This window comes from Palaemon carinicauda, chromosome 14 (genome assembly GCF_036898095.1).
Source record: "Palaemon carinicauda isolate YSFRI2023 chromosome 14, ASM3689809v2, whole genome shotgun sequence".
Taxonomy (NCBI): domain Eukaryota; kingdom Metazoa; phylum Arthropoda; class Malacostraca; order Decapoda; family Palaemonidae; genus Palaemon; species Palaemon carinicauda.
The window spans coordinates 128,150,623-128,173,107 of NC_090738.1; the positions used below are offsets into that span (position 1 = coordinate 128,150,623).

General features: G+C 35.6%; 1 protein-coding gene across 1 annotated transcript in view; it reads left to right on the plus strand.

The window, feature by feature from the left end:
• LOC137653760 (solute carrier organic anion transporter family member 74D-like) overlaps positions 1-22,485 on the plus strand; it is a 43,479-nt gene that overhangs the window by 9,762 nt on the left and 11,232 nt on the right. Inside the window, 9 exon segments of the mRNA XM_068387385.1 lie at positions 1,348-1,488; positions 3,081-3,212; positions 4,055-4,219; positions 7,528-7,653; positions 14,014-14,080; positions 14,563-14,722; positions 15,113-15,195; positions 15,478-15,617; positions 19,332-19,460. Coding sequence (XP_068243486.1) covers positions 1,348-1,488; positions 3,081-3,212; positions 4,055-4,219; positions 7,528-7,653; positions 14,014-14,080; positions 14,563-14,722; positions 15,113-15,195; positions 15,478-15,617; positions 19,332-19,460 — 1,143 coding nt within the window.

Genomic DNA, 22,485 nt, shown 5'->3' on the forward strand with positions numbered 1-22,485 from the left:
ATCATCATCATCATCAACTCCTCCTCCTACTCTTATAAACGCCAAGGGCCTCAAATACACACACACACACGGTGTATATATATATATATATATATATATATATATATATATATATATATATATGTATATAATTCTTCATGAAAGTTAAAATTACGGAAGATTAATCTCCATATTTTAAGAAAAGTTTTCTTTGGATATATTTTGTTTTTAATATGAGGCGCGCTCTTTCAAGAACAACATAAGTTTAGTATTTTGTTTTTTTATTGTGGTTTAAGTACGATAGTGAATCTCTTATTTCAGAGATTAGAGAGACTGTAAGTTTATTCAAGGGCCTGTTTTGAATATGTAAACAACCCTAAATGTGCCCAGTAATATATTCATGTTTTTTTTTTTTTTTTCAATGCAAGATACTAAACTCTTGGTTTTACTGAGTGGGAAAGAATGAAAAATACAAGGGTGTGCTTTACCATGTTCTATATTAAATTTCTGTTGGAAGTTCTGCTTTTCATGAAGGTTTAACGGAGTTATCAAGTACGCAGTAATGCTTTGAAGGTTTAACTGAGTTATCAAGTACGCAGTAATGCTTTGAAGGTTTAACTGAGTTATCAAGTACGCAGTAATGCTTTGAAGGTTTAACTGAGTTATCAAGGACGCTGTAATGCTTTGAAGGTTTAACTGAGTTATCAAGGACGCTGTAATGCTTTGAAGAATTCTGAGAATTTCTGCCAAAGGCAACGAAGTACTTACTTCACTTTGTCGCCTGTTTTCCCCATCCTATACAGCAGGGTAATCCTACTATCCACAGGACCTCACACTGTCATTTTATCTTGATCGTTCAGAGTATTCAACATTTCATATCACGTATTTCTCATTTACTGTTAAATCTTAAGTAGGAGACGTTATATATAGTGTGACGTATTTCTGAAATCTAATTGAAATTGGTCTTTTGCTCAGGAAACTTATCAATCTGATATGAGGAAATTTCTTTCAAATATGATGGTTATCAGACTAACTTGAAGGAATTTATATCTATATGAAACTTCTCAAGCTGATTAAAGTTAAATTCCACATATATTCATATAACTAGTCAGATTTATAACTCTAAACTGATAAAAGAAAAGTTCCACAAAATATTTATAGAATTAGTCAGATTTAAAACTCTAAACTGATAAAAGGAAAGTCCCACAATATATTTATAAAACTAATCAGATTTATAGCTCTTAAATTGATAAAAGGAGTGTCCTGCAATATATTTATAAAACTATTCAGATTTTTAATCTAGGAAATTCTGCATCTAAATTTTAAGTGTTATTTTAATTAATAATAAATTTTTATTTTTACCAACAGCTGGAACGAGCGGTGTAAGAATCCTGGGTCCAACGCTAGGTTTTGTATTAGGATCTGTCTGTACTCGTCTCTACGTAAATCCTATGACAGATCCTGGCATTACCACCAGTGATCCCAGATGGATTGGTGCTTGGTGGCTAGGTAAGCATGCTGAATAATATTTTTTTAATCACCTTAGAGATATGTGTGTTCATACTTTGGAGTTTGAAAGTCACACCATGAATTGAAATGTTTTGAGATTTTTTAACTTTGAAAGTCACACCATGAATTGAAGTGTTTTGAGATGTGTGTTTATACTTTGAACTTTGAAAGTCACACCACAAATTGAACTGTTTTGAGATTTTTGTACTTTGAACTTTGAAAGTCACACCATGAATTGAACTGTTTTGAGATGTTTATACTTTGAACTTTGGAAGTCACACCATGAATTGAACTGTTTTGAGAGGTGTATTTATACTTTGAACTTTCAAAGTCACTCTATGAATTGAATGGATTTAAGATGTGTGTTTATACTTTGAAAGTCACACCATGAATTGAACTGTTTTAAGATGTGTGTTTATACTTTGAACTTTGAAAGACACACCATGAATTGAACAGTTTTAAGATGTGTGTTTATACTTTGAACTTTGAAAGTCACACCATGAATTGAACAGTTTTGAAATGTTTATACTTTGAACTTTGGAAGTCACACCACAAATTGAACTGTTTTGAGATGTTTATACTTTGAAATTTGAAAGTCACGCTTTGAATTGAACTGTTTCAAGATGTGTGTTTATACTTTGAAAGTCACACCATGAATTGAAGTGTTTTGAGATGTTTATACTTTGAACTTTGAAAGTCACACCATAAATTGAACTATTTTGAAAGGTGTGTTTATACTTTGAACTTTGAAAGTCACACCATGAATTAAACTGTTTTAAGATATGTGTTTATACTTTGAACTTTGAAAGTCACACCATGAATTGAACTGTTTTGAGATGTTTATACTTTGAACTTTGGAAGTCACACCATGAATTGAAGTGTTTTGAGATGTTTATACTTTGAAATTTAAAGTCACACCATGAATTGAACTGTTTTGAGATGTTTATACTTTAAAATTTGAAAGTCACACCATGAATTAAACTTTTAAGATATGTGTTTATACTTTGAACTTTGAAAGTCACACCTATGTACTTTATGTTCTGGTATTTAGTTGGTTATTTCCTGTTTAAGTTGCTAGCTAGTTGGTGCATTAGCTGAATTAATACTTGAAAAATGATAATTACCAAACCACAATCAACATATAATGGAAAATTTAGTTTTTCCAAAGCACTATCGACATTTTGGTAGAAAATATAAATATTTTCCAAGAAATAATTTTCCCAAAGTACTGTTGACATTTTAATAGAAAATTTATTTTCTCACCAGAAATAATTTCTCAATGCATGGTTGATATTTTAGTAGAAAATTTTATCTTATCAAAGAATTCACCAAAGCACAGTTCAGATTTTAGTAGAAAATTTTATTTTATCAAAGAAATAATTTGCCAAAGCCCAGTTGAGATTTCAGTAGAAAACTGTATTTCATCAAAAAAATAATTTGCCAAAGCAAAGTTGAGATTTTAGTAGAAAATTTTATTTTATCAAAGAAATAATTTGCCAGAGCACGGTTGATATTTTAGTAGAAAATTATAACTTTTTCCCAAAAAAGTATTTTTTAAAAAGCATAATAAACATTTTGAAATATCTTTTCAGGATTAGTGTTTGTGTCGGTGGCTTTATTCTTCACCAGCACAGCCATGTTTGCCTTTCCTCGCAGATTGCCATCATCGCCTAAGGCAGTGCGTACAGTTTTCAAAGCTCCTCTTCGCAACCCTTCTCTTAGAGGTATGTGTAGTCATTCTTCAGAGTTTTTCCAGTTGACATTATTGGGTATTAATAATAAGAAATCAAATACAGTGTTCGTTTAAGGATGACCTTCGATCAAAGGGATTAACAGGTGATGAAGTGTGGGACAGAGGTAGATGGAGAACGCTGGGCAGAAACATCGACCCCACGTAAGTGGGAAAAGATGCAGACAAAAAAGAAGATGATACAGTGTTAGTTTACTGTATATTAAAGTCTGGAGCTTTCACATTTTCTCAGTGCCTCATCATTCTCCAATTGATTGAAGATTTTTACTGACCAAGATTTTAAAATCCCAGTTATTTTTAGTTTTTCGTCTACTTCTGCTGCTGCTAATATTATTTATCCTTTTAAGCCAAGCACCAACCAAAGTTGGTTAAAGTAGAATACTACAACCCTTAAAGAAAGCAGCCCTGTATGGAAAAATAAACTGAAAATAGTTGGATTGAGATAATGGTTAAGTTATGGTTTTAGTCTTTTCAACATCTTGCTTTTTTTGTGGGAATCATTAAATGTACTGTAGATATTTTTATAAATTTATCACTATTGTAAACTATCAGTTATTTAAGAGCAGGTTAAGTAATAATATGTGATAAAGATCAACCCTTTTAAAATATTCAAACTTGCTGCTATTTTTTATTGCTAATGTTTTCTTGCAAACTGCAAGATTTAAGTTTACGATCATTCTTTCCAATTGCTTAACAATTTGATAAGTATTTACCAGATGACACAGCAAAATATAAACTACTCTGAAAGCAAAAAGATATCCAATTTCATATAATGTATTGCCTATCACTTATATATTGACCTTTTATTTCATTCAGATTTCCCACGGGCTGTGCGACGACTCTTGAAGAATGAAATCCTCATGTTACGCACAGCTAGCAGCGTTTTACATATATTGCCTATAGCTGGCTTATACACGTTTCTTCCTAAGTATCTAGAGAGTCAATTTCGCCTTCCTGTTCACAATGCAGCTATGGTATCAGGTTGGTTTACTTATATTTTTTATTAAGTTTTAATCAATCCTACAATAATGTTAAACTTTTTTTTGTCGCAAACATTTCAAATTGTAAAAGGACACAATGAAGAGATGTCTTCTTATTTAATTTCTTATTTTTTCTTATTTTGGAAAATTCGGGTAACTATCCTCATCAGTGTAGGAAGGAAACTCTCATGAACTCTGAAGTTAATTCTTCTAAAGAAGTTTACGACTTGTACATCTACAAATAATACAAAACAAGGTTCTTGAAATGTTCACGATTCTCAATTATATGTAGTAATTTGTTTGAGAGTAAAGTAAGTCCAAGTCGATCCTCTGAAAAAAAAATAAAAATTGCCAGTGATCTTACACATGCTGTTATGACTAAACATCATTTTACATCCAGGTTCATTGTAAAACCTGTTAGAATGGCAAAAAGCTAGAAGGCCAAGAGCCAAAGGTAAAGGGGGTTAGAAGTATATTATTCGGATGAAGGCATATTCTATTTTCGTAAAACATAGTTAGGTAAGCGGCTTCGAAAGAACCTGTAGCACACATTCCAGTACTGTATATAAGACAAAATTAATAAAATTAAGTACTGTAAAGTACAGACATTTTTCATGACAACAAAATTACTAACTATGTAAATACAGTGAACCCTCGCTACTTCGCGGTTCGACCATCGCGGATTCACCACTTCGCGGATTTTTTTCATAACCCATATATATATACATATTGGTAATAACAAAATCAACATACTGTACTGAATAATCAATATAATCGATGCAAAAACTAACCTATACACAGATGTGTACAGTAAATGCGTTTGTTTCTTCATTATGATCAGAGAAACGTAAACAAAACATTGGTTGCCATTTTTTATCGTGCTTTTTGGCGTGTTTAGGAAACGCATGATATAAAATCGCCTTTAATATTTGTGCCTGTTTTAGTTTAGGGTACTGTAGTACATGCATTAAGTGTTTTCTGTACATTAAAGGGTAGTTTGTTAACAGTACTACGTACAAGGGGAGGTTTTAAAAGTCTGAATATACATGTTAAATAAATAGGTAAATATGGTGTCACTACTTCGCGGATTTTTACCTATCGCGGCCGGGTCTGGAACCTATCTACCGCGATAAACGAGGGTTCACTGTAGAATGTGCTCAATCAGCTCTGTCTTAATAGGTAACTCTGGCTATTTTTTTCAGTGCTTTTGTGATTTCAATCCCACCAAAATTTTGATTACCAAAATACATTAACTAATCGTAGTCCCACAGTTCAACCCCATAATATTACACTTCTTTACGAGTGGATGATTGTTTTCATAACCATCTTGATCATATTTTAAGATGCTGGTTAGCCTCATGGAAAAATGTAACCAACTAGCATGTAATATCTGTTTTGATGAGACTGGGGGATTCATTGTGCTCCTCACTTCTGTCTGGTGTCCATCCCTTTAGGAATATAGTCAACAAACAAGACTTGGTAATAGGAGTAATTTCACTAAAATGACTGTGATTAATAGTTGAATTTTTTTTTGTATCCATCAAAATTGTAATGGAGAAATGACCATGCCCTAATTTTGTAAAAAAAATGGGCGTTGTCTTTGGTCACATCATAATTAGTCCCATGAGCTATAAAAAAGCAATGCACAGCCTTATCATAATTATATCTTATCGCGCCAACATTGTATCCACTGCGTAGCTGCCTGTTTACATTCGTAGCGGTCCAAATCTGTACAGATTGGCCCCTGGTCACACCCCCAAAGTACTGCATGTGGTCCATTGTCTGTATGGGATGCCCACATGGACATTCAGCAAAGGGGGCAAGACCCCACTTATGGAGGTTGTCTCCAGTCCTTCCAACTCCAGGTCTTGCTCTAGCTCTTTTGTACAGCAAAAGAAACTTTACCCCTATCAAAAATAGCCCCCCCTGACTTATAAAAGTAAAGCAGTGCACAAGGGAAAACCTTTAACACACACAATTTTTAAAATAATCAAGCCTGCTGTTCCCATAAAGAGCTTCTTATTACTATTTAAGCAGTAAATGTAACTGAGCCCTTAATATATTTGACTTGTTACTCTGAGGATGCAGATACTAAATAATTGCACAGTATATCAATGGTAAAATTAATCCCAGAAATATCAAAATACAAAATATACTGCAAGGTTTCACTTGCCCTAGTTAGAGAATTCATGTAATATCATATTACCTATTTCAGGGAAATATAGGGGCACTAAGGAATTCTGAAAAGGAAGATCGATAAAAGAAAAAAAAAAGATTATAGGAAAAAAAAAAAAAGAGAACAATAATGAACAGGCTCATGAACAGAGTTTTAAAAGTAAAAGAAAAAAATTATTTAGGGGATTATTAAGCTTTAAAGAATTTTAAATTCCTTTCATCAGCTTTAGTAATATTTTCATGTTATTTCTTCTCTGAAGAGGTAGACATCAGGAGGGAAAATCATAATGTGAAAGTTGTCAAAATTTTATCAAAATATAAGAGTATTGTATTAAGTTATGCAGGAAACGTGTTATTTTTTTTTTTTTTTTTTTTTTTTTTTTACAGCACAGTAGTCCATCTTTGGTTTTGAATTTCATTAGTATGAAGAAATGAACAGTTTTCAAATTAGTGGAGTTTGGCACAGATATTTTGGTTTAATTTTAATTTTTTTTTCATACTTTGGAAATTTACACTTAACAACTTACATCATGCCAGTAAATCTTGAAGTTTTGTGATATCAATAATATTACTGTTCGAAACCAGTTTTTTTTTTTTAAGTTTTTTACTTTATACTAAATTTCAGACCGTCCTATTTTGTACTTCTTGTTAATTTCCTAAAATTATCTTTCACTAACTTTTTAAAAGGTTCTAGAGAAAAGTTCTTAGTGCTTTAAATGTTACTTTCGTTTTATTTTTAAAGGTTACTAAATTTCTTGATAAGGTAAACAAGATGATTTCTCAATCTGTAAAAAATTTTATTAACTAAAAAATGCCATGAATGTTTTTTCTTGTGCTGTATCATAATTATTTTTTCATAATTTTTTATAAACTGTATTTTATTATTGCTTAATTTTTATAAACATTTAAAACCTTACAAAGATATTAACAGCTTAATATTCTAGATTGGTCAACATTGTAATCCTTTTTTTGGGCTCAAGCCATGGCGTCCTGATGGAAGGTTCCTTTTTGGTAGCTTCCTTGGGTATATAACTAAGGAAGCTACCATAAAGGAACCTTCCATCAGGACGCCATGGCTATCTCACCCAAAAATAGATTTTTCGCTTCGCTCAAAATCCGTTATTTAATCAACAGGCATTGGCGGTATTCTTGTAATGGGCTTGGGTATCTTTGCGAGTGGAGTATTAATCAGAAGAGCTAAACCTACCGCAAGAACTGTTGCTGGATGGATTGCCTTGACAGCTCTTGTATACTCAATTGGTAAGTAGTATAACATTCAAGTCACTCTTGTAAACACCTTTTGGGATTTAAATTTTGTTTTCCTCTTTTTAGTACAGGGTCATTGAACTTCCTTTGGGAGAAACATTTTAGATATAGGAGGCAGACATTAGTTGGTAAAATAATCGCTGCTGGTATTCTTCCCTTTTAAGTTCTTGATAGTATTTGCCATTATGGCATGCTCAATTATTATAATCTGGTGTCATTTCTTTGATGATCATAAGTTGTTAGTGTGTCATCTTTTACAGATGTGACAGCCTCATTTTCTTTAAATTTTAGCTATTGTATCAGGTACAGTTTTGTCTGATATTTAGCCAGTTCCCTGTCTTAGTAGAATCACTATTGTAGGTGTTACAGTATTTGTGTAATTTTATAATCAATCTTTATTTTTTTCAACTTTTTTTCAGTTTTTGTACCAGATAGACAATATTTTGTCAATTTCAGTAGCTCGGAAAACAATCGTATACTGTACAGAACTGTAATCGCTATAAAGAAGAAATGCAGTATTTTCCACCTTCTTATTGTTTTAAACTTATGTATGTACTAAAATAGTCAATGAGCAATAAATTCTGTTTAGGTTAGCCATCTTCAAGCCCAGAATCAGAACAAAGGTACAGTACCGTGGTCCGATCTTTTGAACGGTCCTTAATGTCCCAAGGGTTGGAACTAAGTAATCAGGTCTTTTAATAACTTGATTTATGATGGTATGGGTAAACAAAATTTTTTAAAAAATCATGCCGATATGATTTTGATAAATTTTTACTGGTTTGCATACAGATATATACTATAACATGTATTTCATGTTATAATTAGGTGTGCCTGGGAATCCTCAAATTTGCATTCGTTCCTATTAATAGTGATATGATTTATTTTAGAAGGTTATTAGTTTTACAGTAGTTATTACTATGCATTCACATCTAAAAATATGCCATAATCCTATCAATTTCTGTAATATTGTATTCACTTTACAGGTTTAAAAATTGTAAGTTCAAAAAAATTTCCATCAATACCAATCCATGAAAAAAGGAAAATTATTTCTGTATCCAAAGTTTTTAGGGTTTTCCTTGAATTTTTCACTCAGTCACTGGTAGATAGACCCGATGTAATTCTATTTTCAATGAAGGTTGGATTTTTGCATTATAAAGTGAATATGTTCCCTACACATGCTGTATTTCCATCTCTTAAAACTAAATTAAACTTTCTTCAAATCAAATAAGGTACTGTAGTCCATGAGACATTCTATGACCAGAACATATGCATATTACAGTTATGGAAGTCTGGCACATCTCGCATATCAAATCACTGTACGTTGTACATGTAATACGAAACTGTGAAGAATATCTGAAAATTAAAAAAAGAAATTCTTTACATGTCAGCGCAGACATACAAAGGATACTGTGTGTATCACAGTACTCCATATAGTCCTTCAAATAACTTTGGGGATTTCTTACTCTGGTAGACCTCTTAACATTAATGATAATGTTACCTGGTGTGGGGCTACCCGATACAGTATTGACGGGGACCCCAAGCTCTCGCTCTCTTGGACACAATAACAGGACTAAAAATCACACAACACTATTATAAATGTATAAAATAAAAAAGTACATCAAGATAAAACTACGAACGAAGAATAGCATCTGCTAAAACTTAAAATAAATAGCACAGTCGAGTGACGAACGCCCCGGAGGGGGGGGTACTAAACAATAACAAAGCTAGATCGCTATCGTTCGTAGGCTGGACTTGCTAGCAAAAAGTACCATGAGCATAAAAACACAAAAATCATAACAGTTCTAAAGGCATAAGGCCAGGGACTTAACCAAGAACCTAAGTGATAGAGTACTAAACGGGCAGACAAAGATGAATTCCCAAACAAGTGAACAAACAATGGCCGCCGTGAAGGGCCAGACGGGAATAATAAAACAGACTATACTGGATATAAAACAAAAGCCCGGTACTATAAAAAGCTGTCAAAACAAACTATGGTACTTAACATTGGAATGTGTGAAGATGGAGCTTCGGACATGACCAAATAAATCCACGATTGATAAAAAAGGTCGAGAGCACCACAAAAACATTCGACACTTATGAGTCCAAAAAGAAGGATGTTGTTCAGATGGCGCTCGTGTCGTGGCGTGGGTGGTGTGGCGCTGGTGGTTGGCTAGGGCCTTTGTATTTGCCCATCCCTTTGACGAAGGAATTAACTAAATGGAAGACAACCTGTGAATAGTGGATTTCACGCGCCTTTGCTTTATACACGACACCCAAAAGGTGCTCGCGCGAGGGTTTTAACCTCAGCATTCCATGCTTTTATCTTTCTCTGGTATAATTGGAAGGTTTTATCAGAAAAGATATATAAGAAGGACTCTTTTCACCGGCCGCCACAGGTCTCTCCCCAGAAATAGATTTTTCCTTCGTCAAAATCCCTTTATCATCACGACTTGAAAGTTCCAATTAATTGTCTTTGTGTACTATCTAAATTGAACTCATCATCACTGCTGCTGTTAAAATCAATATCAATGTAGGGTTCCTTATAATAATTCCAAAATTCAAATTTCTCCTTTTCATATTAAAAATTCATTTTTTTTCATGTCACATTCCTCCTCTTCTGGATTCCCTCTGCTTTAAACTACACACTGTTTCCTTTTTTCTCAATCACTTTATAAGGTTCGCTACAGAAATTTGATGGACTTATTTTCCCTATTTTGTTGCAAAACTACTGTCACCATCACTCGCTTGTCCCTCTTTAACTCAAAATTTAATATCCTAATACTCTTTCCCCTTTTCTTTACATCTTTTGTCTCTAATTCTTATTTCATCATGATTTCTGGTATTCAGAAGAAATCTTGGGCAACTTTGTCATGATTTTTTACCATACATAAGTTTAGTAGGGCTAACATTAGATACAGTATGTGGAGTAGATTAGCAAGCCTTAAAAAATTTATTAGATTCTTTCCTCCATTCTTTACCTTCTGCTCTTTCTGTTTGAATAGCCTTCATAATGAATCTATTTTGTCTCTCCACTTCCCCATTTGCCTGCGGAGAATATGGTGTCACCTTCCCATGAACTATGCCATTTACTTTAAGAGCTCTTAAATTCACAAGAAACCAATTGTGTACCATTGTCAGTCACAATGAGCTCTCACAAACCATGGGACTTAAACCAATTACAAAGACATTTTATTACATTAGTAGGACTAGTAGAATATAATATTCCTACTTCAAGCCATCTGGAATAATAATCTACAGCAACTAACAAATTTTCACCACTTGGCAATGGACCACATATATCTACACCAATATGTTGCCATGGTCTGTCTGGTAAAGGAGTTAGGTTCAAGGGTTTTGGCTTATTATTACTACTCATTAACAAACATGCTTTACAATTTTTTTACATACTTTTCTACCTCAGCGTTGATACCAGGCCACTACACCTTTTGTCTTAGTCTACTCTTACATTTTACAATACCCTTGTGTCCCTCATGGGCTAAGTCAAGAATCTGTTTTCTCAAACATATAGGCATTACTATTATTCTTTATCCCATAATAGTAAACAAGTAATATAAGGTGACACAAGAAAAACGGTCATCACCAAAAAACGAATAACTTCCAAAATTTTATTTAGATTGACACAAAACTTTAGCTTCATTAGGTCAATCCTGTGTAGCAGACATCTCCAAAGTTTCAAGTCTGTACAACAAAAACTTTTTGTTTCTCTGGCTCTCCAAAATGTGCTCCAAATTATCTCCCCGGCGCTGCAGGCACATTTGGTCCGGCCGGCAAAGTTCTCAATGACCCTCCCGCATTCCTCCCTTGGGATCACTCTTATTGCTGCCTTCAGGTCACGGATAGTCTGGGGGTTGTTTCCATATACCCTGTCCTTAAGGTATTCCCAGAGATAAAAATCTGATGGGTTCAGGTCCGGTGAATGCGGCGACCACTCTGGGTCACACCTGCGGTTGATCAGTCGGTCAGGGAAACGCTGCTGTAGCCATGCCAATGATTCGTTTGAAGTGTGGGGGGTGACACCATCCTGCTGGAACCACTGCAGGACCCTGACGACTCCTCTCCCTCAACCAAGTGCTGTCCAGAACTTGCCAAGCACCTGGACATATCACTCGGTGTTGATTGTCACAGACTGCATCAATGTTGTGTGGTGTCCTTGATGATTTCGGTCGTCCAGAGTGTGTTTGTCTGTTAGTGTCTTTACAATTGAGGTTATGCACAGTCCTATGGGTTCTGAACTTGTAGACCCATCTGTAGATCATTGAGTGGACAAGAAATTCTTGACATCTGAACCGTTCTTTGAATTGCAATTTAGCTGGGTGGAGAGACTTCAACCGAAAATATGCCTCAACTATAAATGTCTTTTCCTCAATAGTCCATGGCATCTCAAAGGTCAAATTTGGTAGACACTTAGAACATTAATTTTTCTTGATAAATTGGAAAAATAAAAGGAATTGATTACTTATTTCATAAGTTATTCAAGTTTAGGCGATGACCGTTTTTTTGTGTCACCCTGTAGTAGAAAACTACTTTTACATGCTTAAAATGATGATCCTTATTTCAATTACCAGTTCTAATGGCTTTTCTAACTTAACCCAGTTCATCATCAACACCAGATCATTGTTAAATTGCCCTGGTAGTCAAGGTCATAGGTATTGCACTTTTTGCAATGAAATAAAGATATTCCTCTGCTATGCTATCTAAATTTTTTCCCACTTCTATGTGGGGTCAATGTTGTAGACAAAGAAGATGATGTCAAGAACCTGTTAGCTAGAAAACTCGAGAGCAACCTGTATACCGCGAGTACCCTGATTTGACTAAGTAAACATGGCTACTCCCATGCAGTCGCCCCCAGTGGTAGCATTTTCCCCAGAGGGAAGTTCCAATGTAGTGCAGAGGTAGACAGATTGGAAAGGAAGTTTCACCTATTTCATAAAAGGTAGTAGTATAGAAGATGATGGTCAAAAGAAGGTAATTTTCCTTTACCAATCTGATCTTGAAGTGCAATGTATTTTTAGGACCCTGGATGTAGCTGATGCACTGTCTAGATTACCTTTTACCTATCTCCCTCCAGGTAACGATGACATAGTTCCTTCAGGTTCTCGTCAACCTTTTTGTCGCGTAAACCCACAGAACAACACGTTGCCTGAAGGATTCCATCTCCCTCCAGGCAGTGATGACGTTGTTCCTTCGGGTTCTTGTCATGCTCCTCGTCGCATGAACCCTCTGGGTTCACATGACACAATACGTAAGGGATTCCATCTCCCTCCAGGTATCGATGATGTAGTTTCTTCAGGTTCTCGCCATACTCTTCGTTGTGTGAACCCTGTGGTCTCTCACAATGCGATTCCTGAGGAACTCCATCTGCCATCAGGTGTCGGTGACATAGTTCCTTCGGGCTCTCTCAACCCCAGTCGGGGTCTTGTGACTGGTGTCACGCTGAACTTCTGAATCGTCAGTTATGCTGAGCCCCTGGGCTATTGTAACTCTCATGGACCTTCAGGTCCTCGTCACGCGGACCCTATGGGCTGCCCAACAAGGTTCTTGGCCAGTTTTTGAGTTCCCATTTCATAGAACCCCTAGGTTTATTGTCGCGTCAAATCTCACGGTTCGCGCGACCCAGAGTTTACTCGGTAAGCTCTATATAATTGATCCCTCCCTAGGTTTGGTCATCTAATCTATACTCTGTTCCTTTTGTTTTCGGTTGAACCACAGTCAATCTCGCTACAGTCTGGATGGAAGCACAGCTTAGGCCATGTGAACAACATTAAAAAATTTATGTACATGCTCTCATAATTCACAATCCCTCTAAGATAATCTTCATTGTCATGAAACAAAGCAGGCCACAAGTTTACTTGGGATTTCAGGTAGGGTTTGATCTGTAGGTAATCAAAATACTGTACCTTTGACCCTGGAAAATTGGGACTAATATTAAGTATAGTATATAGTACTGGTAGATCTAAATGATTAATTTATATAATAAAAATTATGCTATAAAAACACAGAACTGTTGCTAAGATATTATATGGGATTTTAGGTAGGGTTTGATCTATAGGTAATCAAAATACCTTTGAACCTGGAAAATTGTGACTAATATTAACTATAATATACAGTACAGGTATATCTAAATAAGGGGTTTGTATGATAAAAATCATTCTATAAAAACACAGAACTGTTGCTAATTTATTTTCAGTGTGCATATTATCAGCCTTTATATTATCTACAAGAATGTCTAGTAATATGAATGGCATTTTAGAAGTTGCTATGTAATGAAAATGAAATGTGATTGCATGTAATAGACAGTAAAACTAATTTTTTTTCTAATTTTACTTATTTCAGGCATGATCATTCTTATGTTTGTTGGGTGCACACCAGATGACTTTGTTTACTTGGAGGAAAATGAGAGGTATGTAGAAAGAACTTTGGAAATCATTTAAAGGCATTTTTTAAAGCTAATAACTCCATCTGAGATTGTTTCCCATCGTTGAATATCAAACTACTACTGCATGAGTGTTCAACTACAGAGTTCATGGGAATATTCTATACTGTATAATATTTATTTTAACAAAATTATCACTTAAAGTTTATAAGCTTTTTATTTACAAACTACAGTACAGCTTGAAGATATTTGTTTAAATTTGCAATGTTTTGCTGTATTAATCTTAAGTTTCCTACCTTATAGCGTAACTAGACCACTGAGTTGCTTACCTGGTGGAATATACATATACAATATTTCTGATCTTCATCAAGTTGTAAGTAAAGAAATCTTGGCTCTTTAATTAGTCTCCCATATATGTTGTGATTTCTGTATCTCATCATGAATATTTTCCCAAGAGCCTTCATGTTGTACTGACTCGAGTTTGGATAAATTTCTGTTTCTCTTTGCAGTCAAGGGAAGCACTTTACTCTTCCATGTAAACGCAACTGTAGCAGTTGCGATGATGATCTATATGCTCCAGTTTGTGATTCCAGTGAGAAGACTCATTTTTCTGCTTGTCATCTAGGTTGCAAAAATGCTACTATTGCTGCAGGCACAAAAAAACTCACGGTAATAAAGTTTTTCTTTCTTGGTGCTACACCCTGAACTTTCAGTTATTGCTTATGGTTCAAATCATGAATATATATTACAGTAGTAAGGTTATTTAGTTTTATTAATGTTTGGTCTGATGACCTAGCACTGATCTGCTTATTGGCATTTGTATTCTTGTGTATATACTGAAAGTATAAAATTGTTTTTGAAGAAAGTTGGTAAAAGTTTAATGGAAACTATATTTTTTATTTTCAAAATTTAGAAATATTAATTAACTGGTTAGGTTGTCCATTAAAAGGGTCGACCTACTTTACAAAATTAGAATAAATATAAAAAATTAAAACAGGTTATTTGTGACCTAAATTTCAGAGATATGTACTGATTGCCTTTTTTTTACTTTTGTATTAGTTCTCAGACTGTGAATGTCTGCCGGAGGGTGTACTAACAGCAGAACTACGTTTATGTGAACTGAATTGTAGTAATTTTGTATGGTAAGTCAGGAATACAAAACCTATTTCATTTTTAAGTAGTTTACAGCTTTTGATACAATCTTTTCCTTCAATTCCACAAGTTTTATTGTAGTTGTCCACTCTTGATAGTTACTTTAAAGTGCCATATGATTTCTCTTATTTTGTTGTGTATACAGTATTTAGGTTTTATTTACGGATTCATTTGAAATATATTTATGACGTTTAATACTAGTTGTAAATACATCGGCTTAATCTTATGTATCCCAAACTTTCTGTGTTCACTTACATATATATTTGTTCCAGGTACGTCATAATCTTCTCCTTTTTCGTATTAATACATTCCACATCAGAGGTCGGCGGAATGTTAGTAACGCTGCGGTGTGTGGATCCTAAAGATAAGGCCATGGCGCTTGGGCTGATATCTGTTGCAATTGGCCTTTTTGGTGAGTTTACATTCCCTTTATGAAGATATGAATGTAGCTGTTAAAATTTTCTGTGTTGAAGCAAACTTTTATGTGACATGGTAGGCATTTTTGTTAACTGAGAAAAAATCTTTTGATAAACAAAATTCTTATTTGGGATTTGCAAGCAAAATAGGAAGTTTATTTTACAAACTGAAAGGAAGACAGAAGGAAAACGATTTTGTTCACGAAACTAACAAACCTTCCGTTATTTATTGGATATTCTTTCAGCAAAGCTGGAAGGTACCCAATTAGACTTTTAGGTGTGAGGTAGCAACCTTACCTAGACACTGGGTAGGGGATGGCAAGGGTACTAGCCACCTTTATATATACTCATGGAATGGTGAACTAGTCTTTCTCTTTGGCTTGTAGAGACTAGTGCAGTTTTGCAGTTTTGCCCTGGTCGAAGGGTCTGATGGCTGCTAGGAGGAAGGATATCTCACAGATAGCAGGAACTTCTCATTCCCTGAAAGCAGGTTCCTCCTCACGGTCTCTCCCACTTCCTTTTTATACTTCAAAGGAAGTATAATGAGATCGAAAACGAGCCTCGTTAAACTTTGACTCTTGACTCCTTAGTCGAATAGCTGACTAGGGGTATTCCTACTCACTCTCTCTTCATTGAGAACTTCTCTCTCAGCATCTGAGCTCCTGAACATAGAGAAAGGTGCAAAGTATGCCACTGAGGCTGCTTCTTGGCTCGATCTATGGTTTGGAGCATTAGGACGAATCGTGCGTCCCAAAGATTTATCTAAGGAATCCACAAGGAAGTCCTTGGAAGCCTTCCTTTTATCGGATACTCTTACGTTGGAGTTTCTGTCGGACTGTGCAGTTAACGGATGGGAAGAGGCCATCCTTAAATGTCGGGATACCATGATAGGTAGTTTCCATGGGCAGATGCCGGAGGTGGAGATTTCACGTCTGAGAAACTAGATAAGAGTCTACAATCAGTAACCAATGATCTAGATCAATCTTTACTCGGCCCAGTAAGGAGTTTGAGGTACTACCTTAAACAAACAACAGCAACCTGACCCCGATTAACATCGTTGTTTGTTAGGTTAGAACTAAAAGAAGGATCACTAAAAACTGTTTCAGCTAGGAACATCCTCTGGCTCACAGACCTAGAGCTCATGATGTCAGCGTATCAGTACATCCCTGGCATTCAAACGCAATTTCTGTGTTGCTAAAAGCAGCTATTTGGAACTTCAAACTACGTTCACAGCACAATCTACAAGATGTGACCCACAGGAGACTGGATAAGTTTTCTATTGGTCCTATGGTGGCTGCTCAACAAGTGGTTTAAAGTACCTTAGGCTCCCTATTGGACGGTAGCAGTTGGTTGAAGGCATTGGTTACTCGGGCTAAGTCTGGGATGAATAAAATATGTCTGGTCTTTTTTTCGTTCATCTTCCCTTTTCTTGGAGCACAGCACCATGGATCCCTCTGCAAGCTGGCTTCAACTACTGCAGGTAATAACCATTTCCCTTGTGTAGGCTAGTATAATTTAATTTATGTACTTGTTCATGTCCCCTATGCGTCCCGTGAGGTAAACATTGGGAAACCTGTTTTTATGTGTAAGGAACATTTTTACCGAGACATTCATATGCTATATCTCACATCGAGTATTGCCCAGGCTGCTGCTATTCTCTTTTGTATTGATAAGCAAGCTGGCAAGGTTTTCCCTTGGTTACAGTCTAATACTGTACTAGGCAAACCCTGGGTCCATGACTATGCCAGTAGTTGGACTTGTCCACCCACCTAAGGACGAGTCATCCAATAAATAACTGAAGGTTAGTTAGTTTGGTGAACAATGACAAATTTGTTGATAATTTGTATTTTTCCCTAACTAATACAAACCTAGTGTTATGTACATACATTGTCCCGCCATCACCTGTCGCCCAATAAGTCCTGCCTGGAAAGAAAAAGTGACTAGTTCACCGCTCCGTGAGTGTTTACAGTATACAGGTGGCTGGTATCCCTACCCAGTGTCTGGGTAGGGTTGCCACCTTGACCAAAAAGTCTAATTGGCTACCTTCCAGCTTTACCGAAAGAATATCCAATATATTACTCCAGGTTTGTATTAGTGGGAAAAATACAAATTATATACAAATTTGTCATGTTTACATTAATTTACATTTTATGCAATGTTAATCTTATTACCAGCAAAGCTGTTATTGTACATGTGATAAGCTACTTTTCGTAATACCGGTTAATAACTACTTTCTTTTTGATTGCTGCTACTATTTTGCAGCTGAGAGAATCTTGCAAAGTGTGGGGTTACTTTATAGCTACTTTCTTATCATTAAATGCATTCTTACCAACATCAATTTAAGGATAATTTTCCTTATGCTTGAGTCATCTGAATTTCTTGATTAATATAATCATAATTACTTAAAGCTGGAAATTTTGGAAGATTTGTCACAAGACCTCAAGGAAAATCCCTGCCTAGAATTGATTTTTATAAATGTTTTTCAATTTACTGCTGATATCAAATGTAAGGGGAGGATTGAAAGAAAATTCCAATGTCATGGACATTATCAAAGTTTTTTTGCTCAGTAAGGATATAATTTTTTTATGGTCTTCCTACATTATTCTTCAAAACCAGACATGTTCATTTTATAATAGCTAATGTTCAGTGTAAGAAATATTGGGAGGCATTTGGTAAAAGCAAAAAGTATGATGGAGAAAATAGGTATTTAGATTGAACATGACATTCTGTTGTTAGATTGAATGGTTAAAAAGATTTAATATATAATTTATTAAAATATTTTTGACAATTGTGAGTGGTATAATTTGATATTTTACTTTCATATAGCTACAGTTTTTGCTATTTGGCACATGACTTTCAGCCCAAGAAATAATTTTATTTGGCTCTTCATGTAGTCTCACAAGCTGAATTGTAATGTGTGGGTTTTATTTTTTATATTGTTAGTTTAACCAGACCACTAAGTGTAGGCACTTCACTGGTAGTCATTATAATCTAGGAATCCCATGAAGGTTTATTCAGCAATTTATGGTTGTAAATTCATAATAATTATGAGGCCCTACTGGCTAATCACAATTTTTCCTTGGTATAGTTTATCTTTAAATATTAAATATTAGTGTAAGAGGATATAAAACTACTATAAGATTTGAATGTATTTATTTTGACTTAAAAGGGGCAGATTCACCTTCCAAATTTCTTTTCAATAAAATATCTTTTAGCTAAACTTATTGCAGTATTTTTATAGTCCTGACTGATAAACAAAATTCACCTACCTGTGCTCACTTTCAGACTAATTTGAATTATTTGTTGATAAGCAACAAAGTTTAACCAAAAAATTAAAAGTAAACTAAAGGTAGTTTACTCAAGGGTCGCAAAACCTGTGTGACCTGTATGCAGTTATCAGTACTGTACCTGATTTTCTTTCTTTTTCTGCGTTCAAAATTAACAAAACTCTTATAGCTGAATTTTCCAAATAGTTATGACTTAATTGGTTTTAGAATTAGTGCCCTCAAAAGACTAAAAATGAAAACCTACCTTTGGTGTACTTAATTTATGCCTTTATTCATTCTGTGGAAAGTCAACAGAATATAATGTACTATGCAGTATAACAAACCTCCTTTACCTGTATTTTTTAGGTAAAAAGTGAGAATCTTGTAAGTAATGATTTACATTGACATTCAAGTCTTTCCTAATACAAAAACTGTTTTCCACAGGAAATGTTCCATGTCCTATTATTTATGGTTCAGTAGTTGACTCTGCATGCATTCAGTGGAAAGTAAGATGCAAAGAGTTGGGTGCATGTCAACTTTATGATGCTGACATTTTTAGAATGTTCTTCCATGGTAAGTGACTTTGTATTGTCAGAATCTTAATTGTTATAAGGAATTTTTATAAATTTTGTATAAAATCTTTACAGTCATATTTTGTAATAATACTAACTAATGGTTTTACGAGAGAGTTTAGTGAACAGTTACAGAAGTAGTTTATATAAACTTTTTAAGTGTTTCCATTGAAACCACATTTAGAATTCTAGGTCCTCTCCCACTCATTCTTTTCTGGTAAATTCTGTAATAGAAATAGTAGTCTTACATTACAACCCTTGATTTTGTATGTTTGTTTGTAGTATTTAATTTAGTATGAATTGTTTTTCTTTAGATTTCAACATAGAATAATTAAGATATGGCATCAAAATTTCAAGCACTTTATACTGTAACAAAGATTCCAAATTGCTACAGGTCATTCTACCTTCACAGGCTAAAATTTGTTTATTCCTACGTGAATACAAATTTCCGAGTACAGTATTTTAAATGGGTTACTTCTAGTTACATTTTATATGATCAGACAATAAAAAGAAGCTAAATCCTTCAGTTGCATGATAATTGGTTGGCTTGCAAATCCACTGCTTAGCAGTACTATGCATTGCTGCACGGTAGGCTTCACTTCTATCATGGTCGCTGTGACAATAGGAGGTCTCCCCTCTTCTCTTCTACAATCAAGACTTAATCCTCCACATTGGATTACCCTTATAATGCATAGTGTCTTTTCTATATTATTGTCACTAATTGTGCTTTTCATTATCTCTGCTACTACGATTGTGTTTAACAATAGCTAGTGCCTCTAGTGTTGAGTGATCTTGCCTCGGCCATGATGGTCGACCTTGTGGCACCTTCATGAGTCGGGGTGATGTCGATCAGTATCCTTTCTGCCCCTCATGCCGTGGCAAGTGATGTTCTTTGGAATCTCCATGTGAGTATTGTAGGGAGTTGATGTCCTCCCAATATCGCTCTCAATCCAAAATATGGTAAGAATTGCAAGCTCTTTACTGTGTCGAAAGTTATCCCCCACCTTGGTCCTTTGTGTCCTGAGCCTTCTGAGGCTCCAGTTATGGCGGACAACAGCCATAATTTAATTATTAATGATAATAATTTTATAGATATATTATCACTTACTATTGAACCTGTGTGTAGTGATCGTGACTACATGGTTATGAAAGATCCCTTGGCTATGGCTGCTGGGCTACCTGAGCCGGATCCAGTTCTAGTGTCCTTGGTGCCTGATTATTCAGAAATGCATAATCTCCCTCCCCTCCCACTATTGTTTTGAGTGGTGGTGGACCCTGTATGGCTAAATTTATCTGGGATGAGTTTTTGCTTTTGAAGATACTTCCTATCAAAGCATATTCTTCCTGTTTCCCTCCTGTTTCCTCCCCGTACAGAGGCATCCCTGTTGGATGATCCATTTTGTCCTTCTGCTAGTGTATCTGGGTTTCCTTCGTACCCCCAGGGGTCCTTGACCACTGCTCTCCTCTTAAGAGTTCTCTGCACTTGTCTCAGAACTCCCCATTACAATGCATTGAGGTTGGTAAGACCACTTCAGCTGTGATCACTACCTCAACTTTGGCCAGATCAAGTTGCTCTAACCCTATTGTCTTCAACTTCCAAACAAACTGCACGGAAGTTGATAATAGCTACAACCCATTCACTAATTCCGAGCATGTTGTCCAAACTAGGTTCAACCCGGACGTGTGTTCGGGCAATCCAATCTCTACAAGCCACTGTAGCCTCCCGTGATGGCTATGATACCATGTCAGACGATATTGCACGTTCAGATCGGGCTACCACAACCCAAGGTCGTATACGAATGGAACCCCCTCGTGGTAGTGTTCCGTCCTCAGTTTCGACTCAATGTCCAGTAACTTTAGCTTAAATTCCTCACCAACCGTAGGTTATATGAATAACAAACTGTTGCTTTGCCAAATAATACTCGCATAAATACCTTGCCCAAGGTTTGCAATGCTTCAAATTTTGCACATTCTTCATTACAACATGAACATTATTTTTCCGGTGAATCTTCTTTTCAGATTCAGAAGAGGAAAAGGGCGCCGGAATCGTTACCAATTTTTCCTCAATTGACATCCTCATCTGCAGCAGATGACGTCACAGTAATTAGACGTCGTAGACATGGTCCTCGTATGAGGTGCTCTAAGTGGCCTGCCTCGGAGAAATCCTTCTCCTCTCACAGGTTGCGGTTGGAAAGAGAACACCCTGTTATTCCATTGCAAACTGCTAAAGGTAGAAACTAGTATGCAAGGAGTGAGCATGACTCCTCATTCTTTCTCTGCCTTCTCTTCTCTCCATTCACAGAATATTCACAGAATGTTGTAAGATGAAGGAAGGACATTTAAGAAAAAGTTAAGTCTAGCAACATGCCTATTAAGGTAGAACCACCAGGTATCCCTAAATTGGAACCATGTCTTGATCAAGATTTTATCACTATAATGACTCTGGAAAACCTTGTTGCACACGTGGTCACCAGCCCAGCTAATGTAGCTCCTCGAGGTTGCAATGTCTGGTTCAGAAGCATAGCATTTCATGAAGATCATGAGCCTAATCCGTCACTTGGATGGCCTAGATGAGCCTCTTCACATATAAATCGCCAATAGGCCTTGGTTAGACACTATTCCCTCAATCTTGAAGCCAAAAATGGGTTGGATGCAGTGCTCTCTAATCAAGACTCGTCGATACACACTGGACTTGTTTAACACACTTATCTCATCCTCGGAGAACTCCCTTTAAGCAAGCAGATCTTCTAGATTGCCTCCCTTAGCACTTAAACAATAGAGGAGATTTTATGTTCACTCTGTCCCCTATCCGAGCCCACTCCTTATCGATACTGATGTTTCCAACTTGGTACCTAGCGTACATAGCGACAAATTACCTAACCTCCCCCTCCACCTTCTTGGGTCTTGACATGCAGAATATGTAATAGCAGCCCTGTTCCCGAGTGGACCACTGGTCAGGAGCATTATCACGCATCGCGGTAAGAGAGAATCTGCTGGATTAGAGTGCACTGAAACAATTTCAAGAC